The 26,548-nt window shown below is 50.6% G+C and overlaps 2 protein-coding genes across 22 annotated transcripts in view; one reads left to right on the plus strand and one right to left on the minus strand.

The window, feature by feature from the left end:
• Positions 1-23,086, minus strand: part of LOC144773327 (uncharacterized) — a 756,158-nt gene extending 733,072 nt beyond the window's left edge. For 7 of the 11 annotated variants that reach the window (XR_013599951.1, XR_013599950.1, XR_013599952.1 and 4 more), the window contains exon 1: positions 21,572-23,054. Coding sequence is in view for 2 of the 11 variants with exons in the window: in XM_078658285.1 (XP_078514411.1) it covers positions 21,572-21,629 (58 nt within the window). In the remaining 9 variants the exon portion in view is untranslated. Of the gene's footprint in view, positions 1-21,571 lie in introns of all 11 variants that reach the window. The other 4 variants (XR_013599956.1, XR_013599953.1, XR_013599954.1 and 1 more) reach the window with 2 other exon arrangements.
• The window catches only part of BCOR (BCL6 corepressor), a 215,033-nt gene that overhangs the window by 182,033 nt on the left and 6,452 nt on the right, over positions 1-26,548 (plus strand). For 2 of the 11 annotated variants that reach the window (XM_078658276.1, XM_078658273.1), the window contains exons 2-11: positions 9,191-9,320; positions 10,107-10,185; positions 11,080-13,896; positions 14,827-14,880; positions 16,371-16,560; positions 18,082-18,348; positions 19,141-19,494; positions 20,048-20,370; positions 20,706-20,985; positions 24,857-25,019. In XM_078658276.1, the coding sequence (XP_078514402.1) occupies positions 9,235-9,320; positions 10,107-10,185; positions 11,080-13,896; positions 14,827-14,880; positions 16,371-16,560; positions 18,082-18,348; positions 19,141-19,494; positions 20,048-20,370; positions 20,706-20,985; positions 24,857-25,019 (4,613 nt within the window). In that variant the 5' untranslated portion in view covers positions 9,191-9,234. Of the gene's footprint in view, positions 1-908; positions 1,063-4,783; positions 4,906-9,190; positions 9,321-10,106; positions 10,186-11,079; positions 13,897-14,826; positions 14,881-16,370; positions 16,561-18,081; positions 18,349-19,140; positions 19,495-20,047; positions 20,371-20,705; positions 20,986-24,852; positions 25,020-26,548 lie in introns of those variants that run through there. The other 9 variants (XM_078658274.1, XM_078658275.1, XM_078658277.1 and 6 more) reach the window with 9 other exon arrangements.

Consider the following 26,548-nt stretch of genomic DNA (forward strand, 5'->3'; position numbering starts at 1 on the left):
TGTTTGTGGCTTTGCACGGTATATATGTTTTGCATCTATGTAAAGCACTCAGAGGTCAACCAAAAACCTCAATCAAAAATGCCGGTGTCGCTTATTCTGTGTATGAAAGGTCTCGCCAGAGACGTGCCACGGATTTAGGCCTAAAGAAGTTAGCAGTGTGTGTGTGCGACATCAGTGTCCAGACCACAAGAGATTTGAACTTCGAGCTTTTAACTTTCAGAACAGATGAAAAATATAGATTTTTAAACGAACCCGGCATTTCGTTGTGGGTGAAATGTTGATTCGGCTTTTTTTGGGTAGGACTTGCATAATAATACACGCAGTTCGTATTAAATCGCTTATCTTCGCATCTAAATATAGCCCCTAGAAACTGCAGGAATGGAGTATGAGGCGCTATTTAAAATGCCACGTTTATTAAAAACTCTCGGGACTGGGGCGGAGGTTATGTTTTGTGTGTGGCTGAATCATTTTATTTTATAAATATGTATGATGCCCTAACCGGCACTGGCGGTACTCCCTTTTAGGCATGCAACTGACATTTGGGATTAAAGTAAATGGTGGGGTTCATCTGAGCCGAAGAGCGCCTCGAGATGCGCTTTGTGAGTGCAGGCGCGGTGCAGTGGAGCTGGGGCCAGTAGCCTGGCAACAGACCCGGTGGCGAGGCGGGTGTGGCGCTGTTTGCATTCCGGGAGGCGGGGGGTTAGCCCCCAGTGGCGGCTGGCTCCTGCAGCCCCCCAAACTTCCGTAGGAGACGCGGGAGCGCCCCTCCCCCACCGTCCCGAGGCTGCTCGCAAGGCTGCAGCAGCAGGAGGTGACACGGTGGAAAGCTGGCGCGCAGCCAGCAGCCCGAGGTGGAGGGGCGGGTGGAAGAGGGAGGAGGAGAGAGGGAGGAGGAAAGGCGCCAAATGGGAAGCGGTGCGCTGCCGCGGCGGCGTCTGCCGTTCAGAGGCTTCCTGGCCGCACAGCGCGCCGCACGCACCGAGCCGGAGCAGCGCGTCCACCCCGCAGCGCCGCGACCACCGCCCGGAGAGCCCCCACGGGATATGAGGCCGGGGGCAGCAGGTACTTGGAGGCCAGGGGGTGGCGGGGAGTGCGGGGGTCTTGGAACCAGAGCGCCACGGGGCCGGTGCAGGGGGCTTTGTCCGGGAGCCGCCACTCGGAGCGCAGTGCGGGGCCGGGAGCCGAGGCACGGGGCGGGCGGGCAGGGAGGGGATCGGGGTGCGCAGCCCTCGCCGGCTGGCAGGGTGCGCGGCAGGTGCTCCTTTGTGCTCGGGTTTCGTCGCAGTGCTCCGGGGGCGCCGCTCCTCCTGGCGGTGACCTTTGGAGAGTCCTCTGGCGGTGCAGCGCCCCTGGCCTAGCCTGACCCCAGAGCCCGGCTCTGCTGCGCCCTCGGAGCGCCGCCCGTCTCCCCCGGTGCCTCCCGCACTAGGAGGCACAGAGGCTAGCGCCATTCTGTCAGCGGGATGGCCCTCGGCTCTCCCGGTTGAATTTCTTTCTTGTAGGGTTTTCACATTTCTCAAAGCATGTAAAAGGCAGGTTTTATATATATATTTTTTATCCCAGGAGATGGATAGTCCTGCGGTTGTGTGTGTGACGGGTTGTATTTTGAAAACCCATGCATGATTGATTAAAGTGATCTAGAAACGCGTAATATCGGCTCTATGCGATAAAAATATTCAGGAGCTATAGTTCTTTATAGCAGCAGTTCTATTGCCCACACTTCGGGCGGCTTGTTTGCTGATGCTTTGGCCTGGGTGGGAGGGGGAAAGGTATGTGTGCACGTACCGGACACCCGCTAAGATCCCGTTTCAGCCCCTTTAGTGTGGGGCTATCCGCAATCCAGCCCGAATTCACCTCTCGGTGCACACGCCAAAACCCGCTTTGCCTGCACCGTGGGGCGATAAAGGCTGAACTCGACTGGAGCTCGCACACTGCGCACAGACTAGCACCCCTGTTGTCTCGCAGTAGCGCCTCCCTCGAGCGCTGCGTGACGGGCACCTCCCCCACCGCATCTCAGCCGAGTGAACTTCTAGTGAACTGCTAAAGGCTGGAGGTCTGTTGAGCAAACACCGGCGCCATGGCGGGCCTAATTTCATTGCAGCCAGCGGCAGAGACGCTTAACCCCTTAGGTCCCGGCCTGCACTAGCGGCAGCTTTCCCGTCACGCACGGCATGGTTGGCCCTCCCGGGTATGGAGGGTGCAGGGGGCGGTGGACAACGCTGCAAAGAGCCTGGCATCCTCCTGCGACCAGGTGCAGGCTGTCTGCCCCGACAGGTTGGTGTGAGACCTGCTGCTAATATCTTTTATAAAACAGTTAGATGTGTCAGTTCTAGTCGCTACAGATTATTTACTAATTCTATGTAGCGGTATAACACTCGTAGGCCGCTCCAGTGAGCTGGCGCGTGAAAGGACAAACGAGCCCTACCCGGTGCAATCGCCGCCAGGTCCTCACAAGTGACCAAAATACCCATATATGGGACCTCAACGTGACTGTCGTGGAAGGCTGAATGGAGGGTGTCCCGTGCGGCCTAAACTATCGTGGACACGGTCTGCTATTAAAATACCACGGCCAAGATGGGTTCAGACCAATGTGTAGCTATCCCCTTACACAGTGTGTATAAGGGTTCCTTCGGTGCCAGACCGAAAAAAAACAGGTGCGTGTGCCGAGCAGTAGTGGGGTTCCAGGTCCAGAAAGTATGTCACGGGCTCCGTGTGCGGACTGATCTGTGTAATGTTTTCCAAGTCGGGTTGGACCATTGTTGAGCAGCCGTGGGGGTCGGCTTAGTAACTCGTGCCTGCATTACCGGAGCCGGTCACCGTGGGCGGCCTCCACAGCTGGCCACGGGCCTTGCAGGGGGAATCCAGCGGCGGCATCCCCACAACCAGAGGATCGGTGCCCAATTTGCATTAACCGGGCACCGCACAGCATATTGCATGTTCCAGTACAATTCTTAGTCCGAGTCGGGCCGCATAGGGTACTTTCGGGGAAGAAGTCGCGGTTTTTAAGGACCGTTTACATAATTCTCAGATAAAGCTGCAATTAAGGATTGGGCCGCTACCAGTGGTGGAGCTTTCTGGCAGCCGGTCAGAAGAGGTTTAAATGACATAATTGCCTCAATGCAAAACAGACCTACATAGAAAGGTTTGTTTTATTAAGCGACAAGAGGCGGATTTGTCAAAGATGGTAAACCCTACATTACAAAATAGGAAAACCTTCACATTTTAAATGAGTTGGTAAAATGATAAATTATCAGTTTGCTGAATTTACTTGTTCTGGAATTTACAGACTGTATTGCGGTTGTTGCATGTACCATAAACGCGTGTAATGACCGGCCAGCTGCGTTTCTCACTATTCTGGTACCCGCGCTACCTCCACACTCACATATCTCAGTTGTCTGTACAGTGACCAGAGTCGGAGCTCCGATTAGGTGGAATATGGCGAAACCGCCCCCAAGCACTGTGAACGCTTTTTGCGCGCAACTCCTACGCCGCGGCTGGATTTCTTATCCAAGTTCTGGCGGTGCACTTGTCAGTTCCGTCGCTGCTTTGGTTCTATAACTGGGTCGGCCGCAGCGCGATCGCACGCGCAGAGCACGGGGACGCGCGCTTCTTTGTTCTGCTGATGTCGGGCTGAGATCTCGGCGTGGCGGTATGGGGGTATACACTGCGGGACCCCCCTTGTGCCAGGGGCCGCGGGCATCCCGAGTGCTTGCGGGCCTACATGTTGACAAACCCATGTCTGTGGCACTGTGAGCTCCCGGGGTGCTGCTTTGGGTACTCGGGGACGCACCTTGTGTCCCCGCTTTCTTGCGAGCGAGCTCCCGACACGTACATCTCTTCACTGCGCGTTCCAGTGGCGGGACAGGTTTAGACACCATGTAGTCTCTGGCGCCACGCTTTTTTTTGCGGGGGCGCCTATCACTTCAACATATGCTTGGTGGGGAGCGAGGGAGGAGGGGTTTATGGGTTCCTTACACTGCGTGTGTTGCTGCGAGCTCCTTGCAGCCCTGTACCTCAACTCTGCACCTCTAGTGATGGTGTTATGGCTTTCCTGCACGATTCTAACGGGTGCTACCCGCTTGTGTGGTGTGCTGGTTTAAGCATCCAATGAATGAAGTGCCAAGAAGGTGCGCAAAACTACCGAAGTCCCGTCCCTTCAACTGGGGCCCCCGAGCTGTTGGGGGTTTTCAGGTGCGAGGTCCCAACAGAACCGTACCTCTCTGCACCTCTAGGGTGATGGCATGGTCCAGGTATGTGCCCCGCGCACTTCTGATCACCCTATTCTTGGATCAGGTGCTGTTCGGGGACTTGTACCTTTTGGTGCTCTTTCCTGAGAGCAGCATAGCCCCACTGTGCATTTATAGATGGAGAAAGGGGACAATGGGGCCGGCGGTACAGAAGTGCGCTCCCTTGTTCTTAAGAGGACTCAGGTTTGCGCACCGTATGTCTGTCGCTGCGCACTCCTGGCGGCCCATCCTTCCAGCAGGCGCGCTCGGCAGCGATGTGCAGCCTCCGGGCTCCTTGGCATGCAGTCTGAGTGCGGCCCCCGCCCCGCCTCACCCTCCGCCCCTCCTCTCCTCACCCTCCGCCCCTCCTCACCCTCCCTCCCTCCTCACCCTCCCTCCCTCCCTCGTGAGCGCTGAGCGCTGCTCTCCCTGGAGCGCCGCCGCAGATTGTAAATCGCCTGAAATCCCCGGAGCCCGCCCCTCCCTGCAACTCGGAGACACCAATTATCCCGAATTACACGTGCGCATCGCGCGGCTGCAGAGCCGGCCGGGAGCGGCTGACGGTGACACCTCGGACAGAGAAGCAGCCACCCCGGCGTGTATAGGCGGCCCAGCTCGGGAACGCACCCAGGCCCGGCGCGGACAGACGGAAGTTAGCCCGCTGCGCTTCTAGACAAGGGTCAGTTACGTGCAGATCCGATGGTGCTGGACTCTTTCTTTTAGGCTCCGTTGGGCAGTGAGTGCAGTGGGGGGCCTCTGCTCATCCAGGTGGTGAGCAGAGGCCGTCCTCGCCTGGAGTGGATGTGAACCCCTCGCGCGTTTCAAGGTGTCCAGCTATTGGGGGTGGCCCCTCTTGTGGTTTCGCGGTGGTAGTACTCCCCTCTGTGGTTTGATTGCGTGTTCGGGGTACCATTGCAGCCCTCTTGTGGTTCTGCTGAGTCCTCTGCCGGTTCTGGGTTTCAGTGCGCCCCTCCTGTGAGTCCATCTTGACAGATCCCTGCGGTTCGCGGTGTCATTGACCCCATTTTGCAGTTTCTCTTGTGGCATGGGCATCCCTGCCAGGCATAGCCCCCGTCTCTGCAGTTGGGCATCGCGCCGGCGGGGCGCCGTGCCCAGGCTCGCACGGCTCTCTGTGGATCCAGGGCGTGCCATGCCCTTCTAATCTGGGCGCAGTTCAGCCTCGTGCGGCGCAGGCGGATTACTGGGGCCGGGAGGCCCCACACAGCCTGTTATCAGCAAACACACAGCGACCGGCCCGGAGCACACGGGGCAAACAGACGCGTCTGTGTGTTACTGTCCGTGAGAGGCTGTCACACGGCCGTCATGCATTCAGCATCGCCGTTTTCGTGTTTCCTGGACCACAGGAACTGTGTGTGTGTGATGTTTTATTTTAATTATTTTTTATCATGGGCACTGTGATACATTTTGTAGGCCTGATCATTTTTTCTAATACGCTGGTACTTTTTTCGCGTCTGATCTATTTCTGATATTTGAGGATAGGAGTAGAAGGAACATCTAGATAAATATATTTTATAGAGTGGGAAGCCAGTATTCCTTTTTTACATATCGGCATCAACGTTACCTTTTTGGCGGCAGTTTTATGTAGCGCGAACTCTTTTGTAACAATTTTAATTAACTGAAACAAATTAATTCATTATAACTCGACCAGAAGGTATCTGAGCCCTTCACGTGGGCAGCAGTTGCATTACTGATATTTCAGGCACGGGGAGATTAATTGATTTGCCCAGAATCACAGGATGTTTGAGCCTCCCGCCAGACTCGAACCTGGTTCCCCAGCTTCAAAGTCGACTGCTCTAGCAATTAATGCACATACACTCACTACTTTTTTTTTTAGTATACAATAGGTGTTGGCAAATGCGTATATAATTAGAATGTGCATTCTGAGTTTCTATGCTGAACTTTACTTAGTCATTACATTAAATGCGCTTGCTGCTCTGTGTGTAAAAGAACTCTGCCTTGTATAAATCAAAATGCCTGATGTGTGCCCCCAGTTTGCGCGAGGGTCGGGGGTGTTAGTCTCGGGGGCGGGTGTCCTGGTACTGTAAACTACGTCTTAACGCACGGATATCTTGGGAGTTCTTCCGAGGCGTCGAACAGCCCTGGGAGTGTGATGTTAGGAAAACGGAACCCTACACAACCCCGCGAGAAGTTGTGGCCTTGAGCCCTGACCCGGAAACAGATTGGCTCCCCGTGTAGCGCTGGTATCCGCACTTCCCTAGTGTAACAATCCAACGTACAGTAGCTGGCTTGGCTCAGTATTTGTAATGATACACCTGTCCTGATGTTAGTGTTCTCGTTGTTGCCATGCTTGTTTATGACATGCACATGTTCTTTATTCTCTTGCGCGCGCCCCTCGTCTTGTTTGAAGCGCTCTTATGCCAAGTGCACATCTCCGGTTTCTAGGCACTCGCACTTGCTTCCCTGCGGTTGGTTTTGGGGCCTTCCTGTGCCCGTTGCAGTTGAAGCGGTGCGTGTGGGACTGCTGGAGGGCCAGCAGTTTCTTTCTAGTGCGGAATGTGGGCGGGTTGCTGCCGCAGCCCGGGGTGACCTTACTGCCGCGGTGACGGAGCTTGGCTTGGATCCTGGCCTCGGAGTGTGCCGGTCTGTCCTGCTCGTCTTGTAGTGAGCCGAGTCGAGTCTGAATGTGTCCCGCCAGACCGCGATAGCGCTGGAGACTGACACACCGATAGCGTGAAAGCTCGTGTGCGTCTCCCACCCCCGTGTTACCTCCCCCTCCCACCCCCGTGTTACCTCCCCCTCCCACCCCCGTGTTACCTCCCCCTCCCACCCCCGTGTTACCTCCCCCTCCCACCCCCGTGTTACCTCCCCCTCCCGACTTGCCTTCTTGACTATCGCGCAATCATCAGTCGAGGCAGCTCCGTGAAGATTTATGTACCTTCCTTTATAGGAGAGACTGCCCAGTTCTGTCTGCCCGCAGATCTAATTCTCAGCCCGATAGGTGATCACGTGTAAACAGCTCTGCACCTCCTCTCACTCTCTGCTGTCCGTCATCTGTACAACCTGCTCCTTTTTTTTTTTCTTTCATTTCATTATTACAGCGCATAGAAACCCCAGGGTGGATGCGCGCTTTACAGATTCGTTAAGTGCCTTTGCCTCTCACCACACAGGCGTACCCCACGTGGTTAGCCCCTCTTTTAGAAATGCATACCACGTCTGTATTGAGCGTGAGGCTTGTTCAGTCCTAAAATGGCTTGTCCCGATTCATATATATATATTTTTTTTAATTTAGTTCCTGGCGAATTTCGGCCACGCCTATAATGAAGCAAGAGTCCTTCTGTTAGCCACCCTCCTCCATTCCTACCTCGGGATATTTCCTTCATTGGCCATCTTGTGTGCCTTCTGGGTACTATTCCTTAATCGGGTAAACATGTGGCAAGTCAATAGAGGTTCCCCTTTTGCCAGTTTCAGCAGTCAAGCGCCCCTGAGACGGAATCAATTGTGCCAGTCGAAGATTAAGCAAAATTGTTTAATGCTTGAACATTTTCATTCTGGTTACTTTGCAAGTTTTTTTTTTTTAAAACCTGTGCGTTTAAAAATCTGAAAATGCACACTGCAGCTGAAGGGATGGGGTTTACTGTGTGTAGCACTTTACAAAAATATAAATCGGCCCCTTTGACAAGGCATGTGATGGCGGGAGGAGGTGCCGCAGGCCTGGGAATTGATGGACACCTTGCCAATGACTTATGGGTTCAGATACATGTTTGAATGTTTTATATTAGTCTAGTTTGTCCAGCCAGGGTTTTATCCTCGCCCCGGATGGCTCCAGATAAGCCGCGCATCGGCCCGGGCTCCGTTAGGTGGAAGCTCGGGGACCCTATCCCCCAGCCTTTAGGGCTGGGGAATAGGGTACTCGCGAGGCCGGAAGGAAATGTATGGTGAGGCTGTCCGAGCGAGAGGTTCGAGGGGCTCCTCGGGCCAGCTCTAGACTCCGCTAGGGCCGGAAGCTCCCGCAGCCATTGGACATGAGACTCCAGTGGGCCCGGAGGTCACTGTGTGCTGGGGGTGAGGAGGTTCGGAGGGGTTGGGACCGTGCCCGCGGGAGCGCTCCGCTAGGCCGGGGCCTCCTCTGCGGCTCCAGTGCTTATTAACCCGGCGTTTAGCAGCAGGATGGCGGCCGGGCCCGCCAGCTCCGCCCCTCGCAGAGCAATTAAAAGGCTGCACTGGAATAAATCACGCGCGGCGGTAATCCTGTTAATAAAAGGCAGCCTGTCCTGACACTTCCCCCGGAGGGAGGTGAGGAGGAGGCTGCTGCCGGCGGAGGGAAGGAGGGAGGCAGTGTCTGGACTCTGACACTCCCGGGGAGGGGGCCTCCCACAGCCTCTGCTAATGATTGATCGGCCCCTCCTGCACGCACAGGCAGCGCTCCCTCCCGCACGCAGAGCTCTGTACACAACACGCACACCGCCCGTCCTCTCCGCGCGCACACGGCTCCCCTCCACACTCTGACACGTATATACACACAGAACACAATGAACCTCCCCGCTTGGAATCCCCCTTGCACACAGAGAATACCGATCAGATACAGAGCACGTTTAATTTTTGCTCCGCACACTTTTATTTCATTCCCACGCACAATATCCACCCATCCTCGACTCTTGCACAAGCAGCCGCCTGCGATGTGAACACCGTACGTGGGGACACACTGCTATCGTGTTTACAGCAGTGTCTATGCCCATCACTGGGTGCATACAGCTAATGTTTGCCCTCTCTGCTGCCCCCATACTTGGGTCTCCCCTCTCCCTTGGCACTAAAGGCCGGTATCCGGCGCCCGGTGGCAGCTTTGCTTCTGGCCGTGCCATTGGACAGGTTCATCCTCTCTTCAGGGTATGACTCCATTTCGGGCCAGGAAGGGGACACGCTCTTGCAGTTTTTTTGTTTGTTTTTGATGCATCGTTCCTCACCTTCTTGCCTTCTCTCCACAGCCTGACCCCGAGGAGCTGAAGGCAGCCCGACCCCAGAGGCCGCCATGCTTTCTGCCACCCCCCTGTATGGGAACGTTCATAGCTGGATGAGCACCGAGAGGGTCCGCATGTGCGGCCTCCCAGAGGACAGGTAACTGGCGCAGAGCACACAGGAGGGGAGGGGGTACCGCCCTAGGAGGGGAGGGCTTCTGTAGGATTGCCAGCAGGCCGGAGAAGGCAAGGTGGGGGAAGGCCGGCACATGCCGAATTTATTGAGCCTAGGGAGGAATACAGAATGTGCGTCCACCCCACCGTCTTCTTTATTTTCACTACCCTTTTGAAATCTGCAACTCGCCCACGATGAAGGTTGTGTAATGTGTCTGCAGAGGTGGTTGGATCTCTGCCATGTATAGATGGCCGCCTATGTGTTGGAGGAAGGAAGCGCGGGCTGTGACGGGGACTGACGCTGACATGTCTCCAAGGCGTCTAAGAGATGTAGAGCAGTTTCAATCTGTTTATTTCTATATGCTGCTGAATTAATCGGGAGAATCTCCTCCATTAAATGTTCTTATAATTTTTCTATTTTCCTCTCGGAACCCTCTCTACATTGGCTAAAGGCCTCACAATTACTGTTTAGCTCACAGAAGGCCTCCTCTGGTCTGCTGGCTAGTTACAACCTGCTCCTCTGTGTAACTGAATTCATTTTGCTCTTCAGATGTTTGGTTCAGAGGCGTGGCTTGCTATTTGTTGATCACCAGTCTCTTTTGCAATAGCCCCTTTTAAGTTAAATAATTCTGCTTCTCCCTGATGGATGTTACGAATGTGAACAAAACAGGGCAGTGTTGTGGAGTCTTGTGTTTTGTAAGCAAATACTGAAGTTGAAAGTGTTTTTTGTATGTACATTTTAAAGTTATGCTTTTTTTTATTCCACCATTAGAAAACTTCCAGTAAATGATGGCGAAGCTCAGAAAAATCGTTTGGAATTGAGGGAAGACGGTCTCCTTACCCACAGTCTGGTAAGGCACCTTTGATCTTCAGTCACGGTCTGCCATGTTCACATTTCCCGAAATTTGCAGCTAGGTGTCATGCTACCTCTGTAGACATTGGGCAATGGGAATTGGCCGCCCTTAAGGCTATAGGTTATCATTGCTTTGCTTGCATCCTTTATCCCCACTAACCGTATACTGATGGTGTCCAAAACCATAATCCCTCGTCATCCTTTCTCAGGCTGTAGTCCTAGAGTCCCCTCCAAGACATTCCCTTCAGTTGAAATTGTTGCCTTTCTTCTCTGGCGCCATCTTTATGGATGTACCCACCCCAGGCCCCCGCCTTGGCACTAACCTCATGCATTAGCTTGTAAGGATCTTGAACACAAATATCTCCATCTCAACCTGAGAGACATGCACTACTGTGGCCGCTTGGGTCGTGAAGATTTAACTCTGCTCCTTTCACCAGAGATTAAGTTGTTTGTTCTTATAAATCCTTAAAATGCAACTTGGAATGAGACAATTTTTTTCACTCTATCTGCCTTCTTGTGCATTCCACCCTACCTCCTGGTTTATGCATGACACATGTTGAATTTATAGCTGCATGGCTTAAACAAGGGGGCGGGGTAAACTGAGAATAAAATAATTAATGTAATGGTCACAGAATTGACTCTTGGCAAGGCACAATTCTCATTTATTCTTTATTTTTTTTAAACATCTGATACTGATAAAAAGCAATGTCATGTAGATGGGCATTGAGCTGGTTTTTTGTTTGACTGCTTTTAGGTGACGCTGATGTGAATACTTTAGGATGGTCACACAGTGTAGCTCAGAGGGGCATGTTCCAACATATGTTTGGATTTGTTTAATTGATGACCAATATCAACACATGATTAACCCGGCCCCCCTTCTGTTTTTCCTAAGGTTGATGCAGCGGCAGCACATCGCATGGACAGCCTCGCAGCACTGGGCATGGACCGAAACGGCTTCATGAGGGAAGGCCTTCGAATGCCTGGGGGCATGGTCTACCCCAGCCTGTGTGGAATGAGTGCGGAGAAGAGCCGGGATGCTGCTAGTGCCATGGCGAGTCTTGGATATACCCCTGAAAGGAACCCAGCCGACCCCATGGATGGTTCTCCTGTCTCTGTGAGCAGTTCTAATGGCTTCAGTGCGATCTACAAAACCCCTCCTGGACTACAAAAATCAGGGTCACCAGGTGAAACTCTGGGATTGGATGGCATGGCGGCTGACAAACAGAGCCCACTCACTGTCAATGGTGCCGGTTACCTGCGACTCCCCTGGGTACACCCTTACATGGACAGTACAGCTGCTGCTATGTACCCCTTCATTGACTCGCCTAACAAGTATTCTTTGAGCATGTACAAGGCGTTATTACCTCAGCAGTCCACCTACAGCTTACCACATTTGGCGTACTCTCCTGTATGCACCAGCAGCGAGCGTTTCTTGTACCTCCCCCATCACTACGTTTCCCCCCACATGCCATCCACTTTAGCTTCACCCATGCGGATTACAACTGCTTCTACATCTCCGGCTATGCCACCTCTCGTGCACTGTCAGGATAAGAACCTGTCTTGGAAGATGGGCGTGAGTCCTGCTGAATCACATGCCTACCAGCATCTACAGCCCAAACCTCCCAGAGTCCAGTGCCCCAAGCCTACTCCCACTAGCATGTCTGCAGAGCCTGCTCTCCTGTTGCCCCACTCACCAAGGCCTTCTCCAAGGCTCCACATGTCTTCGCAGCCGATGGGGGACACTTACGCAGAGTTCCAAAAGCATCTCGCCCAGATGGCAACCTCTACTTCAGTTCCTCTGCCTAACCCATACATGAATGTGAACAATGACTTTTCTCCTTCAAGGCTGCCCAATGGAACATTTGCCAAAGCCCAGGATAACCCTGATAATGCTCTGCAAGCCCAAGGACACACCAGGAAACCGACCCGGGACAGGAAAGACAGCAGGTCCCCTCCTGTACTCGAGAAACAAGTACCTACCAAAGATGGAGGCGACAAGCCCCTTGATCTGTCATCGAAAATTGTTGATGCTGAGACACCAAAGTCGGAAAGCGTAAAGAAAATCGCACCAACTGTGCTAGTCCCTAGCAAGCCCGGGTGTGGCCTGCTCTCATCTGTGAGGGATGTGCAGAAAGAAGGTCTTTCTCCTTTAGGAAGTGGCTGTGCAACCTACAGACCAGAAATCATCAGTACAGCACCCTCATCCTGGGTAGTCCCCAACTCCAGTGTTACTGATGAAAATGGAGGCAAGATTATGCAGCTAAAAAACAAAGCATTGGAGCGAGTGATGCCACAGCCCAGAAGCTCTTCGTGCCCGCGAATTGGGAGCATTGATGGAGCTGTGCCTAGCAATACAGGGGCAGTGCCAAGCGCAGGTCGCCCAGCCTCTGCATCACCAGCTCCCAATGCAAACGTAGATTGCCCCAAAATCAACAGAACCGAAAGTGCCACCTCGGTCATACAACAAATAGGGCAACCCCTCCCAACATGCACAAAGTCGAACAAAAATCAAAAAGCTGCTCATCAAGAATCTAGTGTAAAAGCTACAAGTCAAGAGTCTGGCTTCAAGGCAGCCAATCAAGAGTCCAGTTTCAAGGTGGCCAATGAAGAGCAGTGTTTTGATGCAATGACTCAAGAAACCAGTTTTAAACCAAATGAGAGTGACCTTTTATCGAGCTCCATGTTTTTAGCTCAAAACGAGGCTTATCGGTCTCCTATCCACTATCCCAGAAGCTTTCTCCCCTACCCACTTTCGGAAAGCCTTGCTCTGAGCCATTTATCTCTGCACAGCAAAGCACCCATGTACCCTCACCCAGTGTTACTGCCAAGTGGCAGCATTTTCCCAGGCCCACTGGCTCCTAAACCTGGCCTTCCTTACAGTCTGCCAACAAATCGTATGGATTATGTCACATACCAGGATGCCCTGGGCATGGTGCATCCCATCCTGCTGCCACCGTCCTCTCTGGAAATCAACAAGGATGACCGATGTGAGAGGCGATCACGGTCGCATGAACGGCCGAGATACGAAGATGCTGCTCCACGGAACAGACTCCATGAGACCACTGCGCCGAGCCCAAAACCTTATGATGCCCCTAAAGAAAAGCATGTGGCGGCACCCCAGAGCTCTTCAAATCTGAGTAAACCCCTTGCCAAACTGGAAAGAACCAGCTGCAGTGATCTCCTGCATGACACTAGAAGTGAGCTGCGCACCACTAAAAGCCCCCTTGCACCGGACTGCAGTGGTCGTAGCAGTGACCCACCCAAGCCCAAGGTGGAGCCGCACAGAGAAGTCATTGTCATGAGGGAGGACTTTGTGAAGAAGCATGATTTCCATGACCTTGTTAAACCTGCACAGAATGGTCCAGTGGTGAGCTTGACTGACCCCATGTCCACGAGCCCCCACCAAGAGAGTCCCTGTCCCCAGCCTCCCACAGGACTCTACGAGGCCACTTGTAACCCATCCCTGTTTTTTGGGACCACACCCCAGGACACCCAGCAGTTCTGCATGGGAACTTCTCACCCTGGCACTAGCGTTTACGAAACCCTCACCAAAGAAGAAATGGACAATTTGGACATGAAGAATCGCTCCTCCAAGGTGGCTAAAAGAATTGAAAATTCTGCAGGCTACGTAGGAGACCGGCTGAAGTGCATGACCACCGAGCTGTTTGGGGACTCAAGCCAGCTGAGCCGGGAGCAGCGCGCACTGCAGGTGAGCTTCTCTCATTGATAAAGCATGCAGAGGTGGGCAGATGAAACTGTACTCGTGTTTCAGTAGATGTTAATTCTGCACTGGGCAGCATTGGTAGTGACTAAATTGAGCTTTGCTTAGAACTCAAACATGCATCAAAAGTGGCTCCACAAAATCAGAGATGTGTGACCAGACCCTAAACCCTTATGGCCCTGATAAAATGACTGTCTTCTATCTGAAGGGTAATCTGGTTTTGTTGGTAAGGGTGGCACGTTCTTTCTAAAAATCAATGACTGCTCCATTCTATTGAACTATCAGAAGGCCCTGCTGACCAGGCTAAGCCTTGGCTCTACCCATGTTCCCCAAACTCACCCTTTGCTTATGACAAACTAGTTGAGGGAGGCCTCCTCAGATTTAAGGGCAGGCTGAAGCAACAGCGGTAAAGCTCATGGCTACCCTGTCCAGTGCCATATTCACCACTCTGGACATATATGGGCAGTTCATCCATGCCAAACCTGGCAAGCCCAGCTTCTGTGCTAGTCCCACTCAGTGCCATGAAGGCTGCATCTTATCGACGTCTATTCACTGCAGGCTAAAGGTGCACTGTTTCACGTGCTGCTGAGTTGCATCATATTTTACTCTACTGAGGACCTTCTGTAAAATAGTTCCCCTAGTTTGGGACAAGCTACATGATGCAAAACTGGTTAAAAAATTACAAGCGCGCCTGCCGAAAAGTGCCCACATGACATCTGCTGAACTAGTGGGAAAATCGTTTTTGGACCATTTGTACTGGTTAGTCGGTGCTAATAATTGTGCAATGCTGCAGTGCACCAATATTGTGCTCTATAATGTGGCCCCAGTTGCGACCTCCTTTGATGCACTTGAGATTTTGATGTGTACTGCTAGTAATTTACGTAAATGACCCACTAAGTGCCTCTTTTAATTACTTAGATGGAAGGATTGCAAGAGGACACTAATTTATGCCCACCTGCCGCTTACTGTGAGGTCAGTGCTTTAAATTTACTACCCTTTTGGGTTCAGCTTTATTTCTAAATTCACCAAGGGTGTGTACGGGGCCACGGGCATTTCATCTTTTGTTCTTTACCTATCCCTTTGTTCTCATGTTATCTGGTAACACCTCTTTTAATTTGCTTCTTGATTTACTAAACGGAACTGTCTGGATTGCTGCACGGTGCATTTTCATCCAGCATGCCGCTTATTTACAGTCTTGTGAATTGTTGCATCCTCCACACCTGCTGTTTTAACCATTATAGGGACATATTAAAAGAATAGGTGGGATTGATATCTGGTGTGTGTGTGTATATTAATCTCTGCTGATCGGAGTATGTGGTTTGTGCCATGCTGGTTTTCCGTGTCTGGGAGTTATTATGCAGGTGTTATACATTTAGAGAGAATCGCACTGAATTGGCCTTCTGGTTGTTGGTGTTTTCCACTGTCAGTTCTGAGATACCATGCATTCTGTGACACCTAAGCAGTGTCTTTTTCTTCATGTCACTTACACTGTACTGTGGTATTAATATGGAAGGTGCCCTTTACACTGGAGCAATGTGTGAATGATTGTTTTTGGATGCTTTGCTTAAATTACATTTATGGGCCACGTTGACTTTCCCTGCTAGGATTTAAATATGTTTTTGATTGGCTTTTGAAGCATTCTGTAGTAGTTGCAAATCTAGAAGTTCCCGGGTGTTAATGAGTGTTCACATGAGCCCAACCAAGGGGAAGCCATACAGCTTCACATTAAATATAACCATGTCATGTGAGGCATGTATTTTTGCCCAATGACGCCAGCTTGGTGTTTTTCTACCCCTTGGCCATTTAACCTCCGTGGCATTGTAGGGTTACAATTTGGGCTCAGAATGCCATTGAAAGCACTCCCGTTTGTGATGAACCTTGTATTAAAGTTACTTAATGGTTAACCTCGTCATGAGGTAATGTCCGAGGGATTCTGGGTATTTGACACATTACACTGTACTATGGTATGTACGCTGTTTTTGATGTGATGCCAAGCCCCAAGATTACATCTCTAAGCATGATACCTGCCCCATGTGCCTTGGTTGTATAGCCCAGTGTTTCTTTTCTGTGTTTTTAAAGCATGGACATCACTGCTCTCATCTCTATGTAACTTATTTCATAACCATGATGAAATCGCACACACTAAGGTGTGTTTTAGATTTAATGTAGCAGCGCACAGTGTGATCACATTTGTTCACTGCTCATGAGGTGCGTTGTTGGGGGAAACACTCGTTGCCTTCGTGTTGCCTAGCTATGCGAACACTGGTATTTTTTTTAATCTCGGATTGCTGTTTGAAATAGTGTAGTCTATTTGATAACTGGAACACACAGTTGTAATTTGGGGGTGGGGGGGTACACGCTTCGCATGCACACAAGGGTGACCCAGGGCTGCATCAAAGCGTGGTTGGTAAGCGGATGGATTCCCTGGCAGTTGGGGTCATCTGTGGCTTGTCTCTTTTCAGCATGCCATGATGCGCTTCTCTGCACTGGAGACCAAGGTGCGAGAGGGCCACGCGCCCACAAAGGACTGCGAGGGGACCCGCCTGGGGCAGGCCGGCTGGGACAGCCAGAAAGTGACCCAGGACAAGCCCGCGTCAGTTATTCTGGAGAGTGCCATGGCTGAGCAGCAAGACAGCAGCCGGTGCATGAACGGTACGTGCTGCAAGGACGATTCAGCGAGGTGCAATCTTGTCATTTTAACTGGGAAGACCAGTCACTCCACACAGTCCAGCGAATGGACCAGGACACATTATACACAACTCTATGTGGTGTTTTCAAGCTCTGGCCTACGGTGGAAACGTCTAGGAAAGCAGACCCTGGCATCAGGAGCACCCTGCTGCGAGGCTGTGCACAAGGTCATCCCAAAGGCAAACGGTGCACACATGCCAATTACATGGCAATTTGAGCTTTTTGCTAAAGTATTGGAGATTAAACAAAATGCCCCAAAACTTGGGCAGATATTTTTAGTTTCTGAAGTCTGCACATCTACGATTAAAAAAATATAAGCTTAGCTAGCTTAGCACACCGAGGTAAAAGTGATTTGCTCTGTATGTAATAGTGTGGTCAAGTGGTGAAGCCAGGGTTGGATTTCTGGTTTCTCAGGGGAAATATTTCAATCTCTTGACTATGGTTCTAAACTAAGTTCTATTTGGGTTGCTAGCTCAGGCCTCTACCACAGTGTGAAGTTAAATTTGTGATTTAGGTTTTACATACCATCATATGTGAAACCTTTTGGTACCCTTATGTTTTTTTGAATAGTTCACAAAAATCATGGTCCTGGTTAAATTGTAACCTTAACCGGTAAGCACGCAGCCCTGCCTGATAAGTGAATGCCAGCCATCTTCACCGTCCTCCGTGAAGAGGTGGGTGTCTGTAGTTCATCAATGGAGGCTCCACGCAAATGGCAGACCACATTGTATTGCCCTAGAGTCCTTCACTGCGCTGGCATGTCAGCCAAGGGGCTGAAACAACAGACTGCTTCAAGGGGAGGGCCTTGTCTTCACCCCTCCTGACCCCCTCAAGAGCCTTGGAGGATAGTACCCTAATGTAGGGGGGGGGGGGGGTCACCGTGGAATGCGGAGTCTTTGTAATCTTAAGTGTGCCGTTTACAGTGACGTCATCTTTAGGGCAGGAGCAATAAAGTATTCTCTATGCTTCCCTCCTGGGCATCAGCGTAAGCTTCATTTGAGAATATGCCTCTGTGACAATCAGTCTAAACAAACCATTATACACTTTCTCTTACCTTCAGTTTTTATGTGTTGTATACAAAAACATTTGTCGTGCCTTTTATGAGACTCACAAAGATACCGTCCTGCACTTAGGCTTATGTTTTTTTACGCTCTTTGACAGATGAATTATGCTGTTTTGGAGCCATGTTTATCCGAGCTGCAGTATCATTTAGGAGGACAATATTAGTGGATTGATTTTACTGATAATTCTTTGTTTTTAAGCAGTTTTTTTTAATTGTACCATGGAGATTTAGTTTGATTAGGTCAGCTGCCAATTTTATCTAGAGGCTTTGTGTATTCATATTAATTATTAGAACACGTCTTATGGCGTTTTTGCTTTTCTTGCACATTATTTGTATATTGGTATATGTGCATGCTTTTACGGCTATGTTATAGTCTAATAAGTTTCTGATTCTAAATAGATCTATATTTTTTTGCACTGCAGGTGAAATTAAGACTGCGTTCAACAACCATGCGGTACTTCACCAGGCAGGAGAAGGGGAGACCTCCCTCCTCGAAAGAATGACCTTGTATCAAGCCACAAAGGAGAAAGCCAGGGAACTTTTTGCAGAAAGCTTGAGTGACAGCCCATTGGCAGCGCTACACCGGAAGCGTAAACTTTCTGACAGCGATGCCTACCACAGCGAGAGTTGTGGGGAGACCTCCCAAGGTGACGAGGAGTCGCAGGCAAAGAAGATGCGAACTGAGGATGGTAAGCTCCTTTCACGTGGCGCTTCCAGTGCTTGATGTAACTGTAGGGCTGAATTCCTTCTTGTTGGGATGGCTATCCTGCAAAGCATTGTTGAGGACGGCCATTTTCTGCGTTTTTTAGGTGTATTCAGTTAGCTGAATTGTGTCAGGGTTGTCGCTACACAGTACTAGGGGAACCTTGGCTTGAGAAGGGGGTTCATTTCAATGAGATAAACGCATATTGTATAAATAAGCGCAGCATATTTGTAAAAGGAAGTTGGTGTTCCCTTTCTCTGAAGCTGGCCGCACTGCATAAACACAGTCCTTTGTGTAATTATAGCTGAGTTTTATCTGGGCAAATAGAGGCAGGGATTGAAGTTAACAGGCCTCTGGTTCATCCCGTTTAACTGTAGCTACTTTGAACGGAATGTTTCTTGTTCTTACAGGCCCATCCCATAAATGCTGCCATTTTATTTTTTGCTGTATAGAAATAATTCAATGTCATGGTGGGATACATGCTCGTTTGAGACCTCAGCAGAGGCATTAATCCCAAGGTAAAGTGGCACTGGGTACAATGTCAGTGACACTGACTCGGAGAGGGAGTTAGTTGCCATTTTGGTCTATCCGTATCTATTTTTCCATAGCTTACACATGGGGTTATTGCTAATGGGCGGTTTAGAGGGGTGCTGCGCTGGTGCAGAGGGCTTTGAAACTCTGGTGTGCATTTGCGTAGCTGAGACAGCAGTGCAGCGTAGATATTCTTTGTGCGTAGCCAAGGGGGCATCATGATTAATTGTAGTTATCTTTCGTTTAGATGACTGGCCTGAGAGGGAAATGACAAACAGTTCCTCTAACCACTTAGAAGAGCCCAATTGTAATGAGGTGACCAACCTGAAGGTGTGCATTGAATTAACAGGGCTCCATCCCAAAAAGCAGCGTCACCTGCAGCATCTCAGGGAGTTGTGGGAGCAGCAGGTCACACCGGAACAAGCCACCTGTGGCAATGTGGGCAGTCAGGACCTCCCTGAGGCTGAGCAGCCAGAGGCCAGCGAGAAAGAGGCTATAGTCAAAGACTGGGAGGAGGACAGGCTCAGCAGGACCACCCCAGAAGTCCAAAGCACTAGGAGCTGGCTGGAGGAGTCCTTGAGGAGAAGTGAAGTGGATGAAGGTATGCTAAGGGTGCCAGGGGATTCCCTCTGTCCTAATGTAACCATGCTTCCATGCGCGCATCGCATCATAAGTTTGCCTCCCATGATTGGAATGCCTAGAGCACTTTGCCCCAGCCTAGCAATGGAAACTGCACACACAATCCAGAGAAAACATAGTAAAGTATTTTGGTGCATACACTCTTACACAATTCATTAGAAAGATGGCCCATAGTCGTACGCAACCGATTTCCACCCTAATGTCCACAATCCAGTCTCAAACTAATTATTGAACAAACTCTGCTGATGTTGCACAACCAAACTCCAAGACACTATTGATTGGTGGCTTTCATAGAACTACACAAAAGGGGCACAGAAACCGAAAGCTCTAGGATGCTTTAATAGTAGTAGCTGCGTTGTACAAACGCGAATAATGCTTTTGTAGGACAGATTTGCCAGTGTGTGGGAAATTAAGTGTGCATTGCCTTCGCAAGAAATTGTGGTGTGCCCAAATGTTGAGCACCTTAACCCCACTCTTCACTTTGTAATGCATGCTCTACCCTTTGCTCTACTTAGGTTTGTCTGTGTATGCAGTTTCCCTGCAGATGAAAAGCCTCTCCACTGGATCTCCAACTTGCAAGCGTCCTGCCAGCACAAGCCCCACTCCCAGGCTCCCAGCCAAGCAGCTGAGAATTGAAGCAAGCCACACGGACGAGGAGCTGAGCACGGACGACGAGGAGAGCTGCCAGACTGCCTCATTGCTGCAGAAGCTTTGCGAGGGCGACAAGCCAGTCGGGAAGCGGCAGTGCAAAACAAAGCACTTGTCTGCGCTTGAGACCAGCAAAACAAGGGACTCCCTGGCTGAGGACACCACTGACGGAGAGACCAACGAAGACAAGGTAATTAAACCAGCATTTCCAGGTCCTGCTTATGTAATCTGAAACCTAAATACACCTCTGTTAAAAAGAAGCCAAAATATACAGAAACCTGTCCGTTAAAAACTGATGTGGGACTCCATCTGACCAGCCCAGTAATAGGTTGCCTGGTCGACTGCAGTTTTGTGGTCCCACATGTCTGCATTTTCTGAACCAGACATAGAATGGCCCGGGTCATAGTACTTGCCAGATATGGAAAATACCTCCCTCTTTTCTGACCTTGTCAGTAGTGCAGATTCAATGTCTTTTGCCCAGAGACCATTGTGCTCTAACGAACAATTCTATCCTGAATCCTGCAGGGTGCCATCACCAGGCTGTGCAAGAAGCAACAAGGAACTGCTTCAGACAGGGAGTCCTCCCCAGCCAAAGCGAGTGAGCCAGAGGACAGCCTGCTGCATACACCTTCCTCAATGTCCTTGTCCATACCTGCCACCCAGCCTCCACAGCCTCAGATTGCAGATGGCCCTCCAGAGGTGACCCCGAGCCGCCCCATGCCACCTGAAGCGCGCAGGCTCATTGTCAATAAGAACGCCGGGGAGACTCTCCTCCAAAGAGCAGCTCGTCTGGGATATGAGGCAAGTATTTTATTTTTGCTAAATTAACTCTGAATTGCATGATCACTGCATATATGGCAGGTTCCCCAGAAAGTGTAACTTCTGTGACTGTCCAAATCGATCTGCACCACCATATAATACATGGCGGATTCAAGACGCTGTAGTGAAAAAAACTTTATTGGCACAATAATATCAAATGGCTTGTTTAATAAACCGTCACTGATCTGCCCTCAACCACCCATGGCTTCCATAGCTGTGTAGCATGCATTCTCATTTTTCTATATACCATTTTAATTTACCCACTTGCAGTATGAAGGGTTGTGGTTGAAACCTAGTTTGGCTGGAACTGTAAAATCTGATGTGTGCATGTTGAAGGCTACATCAAATTTGAGTATTTTCCTATTTCAAACATGTCCGGGGACATTTTGAACGCCTTTGTCAATGGGTTTTATTTATTTTAGTGTGAGAATGTGCTTTTACCCACTTTTACTGTAACTGATTCTTCAGAACTGTTGTAGGCTAAGCTCACCGCTAGGAAGTAGAAACCTCCGCCACCCATCTCTAAGTTTGATCTTAATACTGAAAATGTATTCGTATAAAATGTCACTTGCCTGCTATCCTTTCCCCATAAGCAGCATGTCTTGGGTGGGCGTTCTCCTTCGATGGCATGGATTACAGATTGTTCTAGGTTAGGCATCAGTGGTGGTGAAGTGTTCTTCCGTTTCCAGCCATAGAAAATTGGATGGTTGTTGTGCTGTGGTGCTCCCTTGCTTTTTTCACTGTGCCCCTGCAAGCAACTCTTGTCAGGGGCCTCCTTCTGTAGTAGATGCTTCGGTTCTCTATAAATATTAACTGCTCTGTCTTCCGCCTTGTTTGGCGTGACAGTTTTTATTTGTTCCTGTATTGCAGGAATGTCCCGTGTATTCATAAGGTAGATTTGCTTAAAGTTAATAGCAGCTTTTGAGAGCTTGATGGTCGACCCAAGAATGTCGATTTGGTAACCGTGAATGGAACTATTTTGTTAATATCAGAGTAGTTCTATTGAAGTCTGTGAAGGCGTCTCTTGTTCCTGGAGAAATAATGTGTGATGGTGAAGTCTTGAAGCCTTGCCTCACTTGGACTGGTGTTGGGAGCGGAAAAAAATTCTTGCTATATTTTAGCCAGGCGGGTTGGGAGAAGAAAGGATGTAGACTGCAATAGCCTGTCCAAAATATCTTGTGATGCGCAAGACCAAGGCTACCAGACTCAAAGGTTTCTATTTTGAAGCCGAAGTCCCTTAATTCAGTGTCCGACCAATGTCACCCTAGGTGGGTTTGTCCGAGACAGTGAACCTAGTGATGCTGTATGTTCATATCCTGGGCCACCAAATTGGCACACAGTCACGTGACCATGTTTCTTGTACCACTGCATAGCTGTAACTGATGGCTAGGAAGTTGAATCGGTGCCAGGCAGGGATGTCTTGATGCCTGGTGCCAACAGTGAACATGTGCACCTCCTAGTTATTACATGCCAACTGTCTTCGGACTAAGTAGAAATGTGCTTAGGCAAGTTTAAAATATTTTGTTTGCATTTCCCCAGCGGCCACTTCCAGGCTCCTCTTTTAGTCCAAGTGCAATAAATCCTCTCCGTGTCTCTGTTGGGGTGCCCGAGGGATGTTGTTGGAGAGGGCTGCCTGCTCCGTGGCTGGGCCCGGTGCCACCTGGCACTGTTAAGGCTGGAGGTCATCTGTGGTGGTCCGCAGGCCGACTCTGCCATGACCCTGCCGGGTCTGGTTCAAAGTTCACGTGTTTGGTCTTGCAGCTCGGTTGAATGGGGTTCCTTTCCCGCGTCTGCCGGGCAGGCTTGTCATACGCAGCTCTCAATTCCCGTGGAAGCGCAGACTGGGGGAGGGCTTCACCGACTCCGAGTGGCGCATCACGAGCTCCGTCCCTGGTAGAGGTGCACGGCCACCGGTGGCCGGCTCAGTCTTCTGTGCATCCTGCACTTCCTTCCGCCGCCGCTGTGCCAGGCCGCGGCCGCTGGGGCCTGCCCGGTGCGTGGGGAGAGACTTCCTGGCACGGCCGTTGAGGGCGCGCGGCCGCACCTCCGAGCGGACGGGGCTCGCGCTCGGTGACGCCTGGCGGCGCAGGCGTGGTTCGGCGGCGCGCGGGGGGACGTTGGTCTCTTGATCCCTACGTCGACCCGACGGCGGCTGACGCGCTCCGCCAGTCACGTGACGGCGCCGGCTGCCCGGGGTGGGGTTGGGGGGGATGCTCTCCTCCGGTGGTCGGCGCGGCCTCTCGGATACCGAGTCCGCGTTCAGGTGCGTAGGGGTTCAGCACCGGAGCGGCTCTGCAAACCATGCGCTTTTCCTCTTGACGTTTCTCCGCTACCCCATCCCTATGTCCCCCCCCACACCCCCACACCGGAGCTGGCAGCAGCTTCCCCCGTGAAGGCAGCGCGTGCGTGCCCGCGGCCCTCGGGAGGGCAGGCTGCTGGCCGCCTGCCACCGGCTTTGTCTGCGGCGCGGGTGTGCCGTTTCAGAGGTATTTTCACGCTGGTCGCCTTCCCTGTGCATTGGCTCCGCTCGCAGGGCTATTTTTGCTGGTGGAGTGAATCCAGCCTTCTGCAGCTTTCGCAAGTCTGTGCCTGAGCACGCGGGGGAGATTAATGGCACATGGCTTCGTGGGTGCAGCGAAGGTCTTTGCAACACCATGACCACCTACTTGGCATAGATGACTGCTTTCCAGCCTTCTAAAGTCAATAACCTTGAGATTGATAGATTTAGGGGTAGTGGAACCGCAGCTCATCACAGCCCTTAATGTGAGTGCCTGTAAGGGCAAAGGAAAGTGCCACATGCAGTTATTGCGCAGACTGTTCCCTCCTTTCCTTAAATGGCTCTCCAGCAACATAGTTGTTAGGCAACACCATCATGAAATTGCCAACTTGGATTATATGACCAAGTTGCTGCTCAGCAAATTTCTGAATTGGAAGCAGCCCACACCTCGGCTGTAGAGGGACACACCCTTATGGATCCGCCTTGAGCCACCCTCTGTGGCTGACACGTTGCCTGCAAAAAGTAAGTTAGCCAGGTCCACAGTCTGGCGATTTAATTGCTTCGATGTGCACAATACACCAACTTGAGTCCGAAAGGTAGAAACTTGAAAAAGTGAAGGTAGCATATTGCAAACTGCAAAAATCTTGGATAAATTAGAATGTGTAGATCAGCAACTTGAAGGTCAATCACAGCCGTGAAATCCTATCTGTGGACTAAAGGGATGATTCTCTGCAACATCTCAGTTTTGAAATGAATAGTCTCTACCCACATGTTCAGTCTCTTCAGATCCAGGACGGCCTGGCCTATAAGACCCTAAAGATTTTAGGACCATAAACCCGATCGAATGATCTCCTTGCCCAAGCTATTCCTTGGAAAAAGAAATGATTGCTTACTTTTTCCTTCCCACAGAACCTTGTGTTGGTTGGGATCTTTAAAAGACCAGAGTAAGCATGAGAAGGCTATGCTGGCCATTGCCACACTCTTACAATTTCCATGATGGGCTGCACGGGAACGGCTGCATTCAGAGGAGGAACAGCTGCCATGATCTAACCACAACCCCCGGGCCCTCCTCTGGTCACGCCCTCCTGCAGTATGGGGCTGGTTTGAACATGTTTGCCAGGGTTGTTAGCCTTTTACAGTCTATGCTCACATCTCACAGCTGGACAACTGAGGACAATCTATTCCTGCGTGTAGCTCAGGGCTCTAATAAGTATGGTGATATTTTTTTTGTCTTTTCCTTGTTTGCGTTTCAGACTTCCTTTTTTTATTAATCCTGTTATAATTTACACATACTTGATTTAATCTGCAGACACCTAATGTAGTCTAGCTGTGACTAAGTGACCTTTGTCTTTGCAGGAAGTGGTCCTCTATTGCTTGGAGAACAAACTCTGTGATGTCAATCATCGTGACAACGCTGGTTATTGCGCCCTGCATGAGGCATGTGCCAGGGGCTGGCTGAGCATCGTACGGCACCTGCTTGACCATGGGGCGGACGTGAACTGCAGTGCGCAGGATGGAACCAGGTGAGTGGCTTGCTTTTATCTGTTGAAGGGCAGAGGCCACGTGAGAATTATGATCGAAGGGTTTATTTGATAAGGCACACTAATTAACTATGGTGTGATTAGGGGATGGGGAGAAGGCTGCTCCCCACGCCCCTATGTTCAGCATGCAGAAGTATTCCATGCAGAGGTGGGTAGCCTTCTTAAGTCCACAATGGCGCCCTTAATGCCGCCTTTGTTTCTGCGACATGCTTTTGCTATTTCTTGGCATCGCGCATTGGATTTGACATCGTTCTTTCGCCTGTGTCTCGCTGTCACCGTGATTATGTGAAGTAAGGCTTTATTCCTAATCAAAGGGACATTTACAAATGTTACTCCTGGTTGCCGGGGCTGGAGGTGGGAGAGAGCTGCGCTGACCTTCATCCAGTGATGAACAGCCGCCAGCAGCCTCTGCGAATCATGTGCGCGGTGCCCATGTGTGACACAGGCAGGCCCTGCGGGGATGGTCTACGGCTGAGGACTTCTCTGTGCCAACCACATGCTGCCCCCGTCTTGCCAGTGAACGCAGACTAGCTGCGGGGGTGCAGTGCGGAAAGTGCATGTAGCCCTGCCTCCGCCCTCTTCCCCCGGAATGACCATGCAGTGCCAGCCCACGAGAACATGTATGTGGACTCAGTGTAAAATGTAAACCCCATATAGCATATTAAGGCCTGCTTTTTCTATATAATTTATGCCATAGCTTTTTTTCTTTACCCCACCCTATTTTTTTAAGGAGTTAAAATTGTACCTTAAGTTTAAAATCGCATTGAAGAAGTCTTCTAACTATTAGCGCTTTAACCATGTGTGAGGTGTTTAAGTTAAGGCAATGTGCTGATTTTCTGAACTGATCAGTGCAGATGGGACTTGGTGTGAATCTGTACCGAATTGTGTTAACCTATACTGTAGCTGCTTCAGACCAATGAAGAACATTTAGTGGGCTTAGATGTCTCCTTCCACGTGACCCTGTCCTATCCGCCTCCACAAACCTCTGCATTGGGCTGTGTCTAAACACATGGGCCATTGTAGCTTTCTGACTGCCCCTTCCCGGCGTGACTGCCTCAGAGAGCCTTGTTCGCTGCTTGTTTCACCTCGGCACTTTTTTTCCCTTTTTAAAAGATCCACTGCATGTGCTCTGTGCAAGTTATTGATTAAAAACAAATCATCAGCGTGTTAACAACAATGGCGTAACGCATCTATAAATCTGTTTAATGGGCTCATTACAGTTACTTTGCGTGATGACGTTGGCAACACATGCGGCCGGGAGCTTGACCAGCCATTGCATTTTAATCAAGCCAGTCGGCACCCACCGAATGGCTCGGCTCGACATATAATTGTCGTTAATGGGGCATAAATCAGAAATTGAGTTATCCACAAGGACCGGGCCTGGGAAGCAGCAGAAAGAGCTTGTCATGAGACTGATTCTCTAACTTAAGGGCATAGTCACCATTTCAGACGTTTGTTTGTGTGAATCTGTTTTTTATATGGGCAGGCCACCTCTCACCCTTAACAAATTG

This window comes from Lissotriton helveticus, chromosome 8 (genome assembly GCF_964261635.1).
Source record: "Lissotriton helveticus chromosome 8, aLisHel1.1, whole genome shotgun sequence".
In the NCBI taxonomy this organism is placed as follows: domain Eukaryota; kingdom Metazoa; phylum Chordata; class Amphibia; order Caudata; family Salamandridae; genus Lissotriton; species Lissotriton helveticus.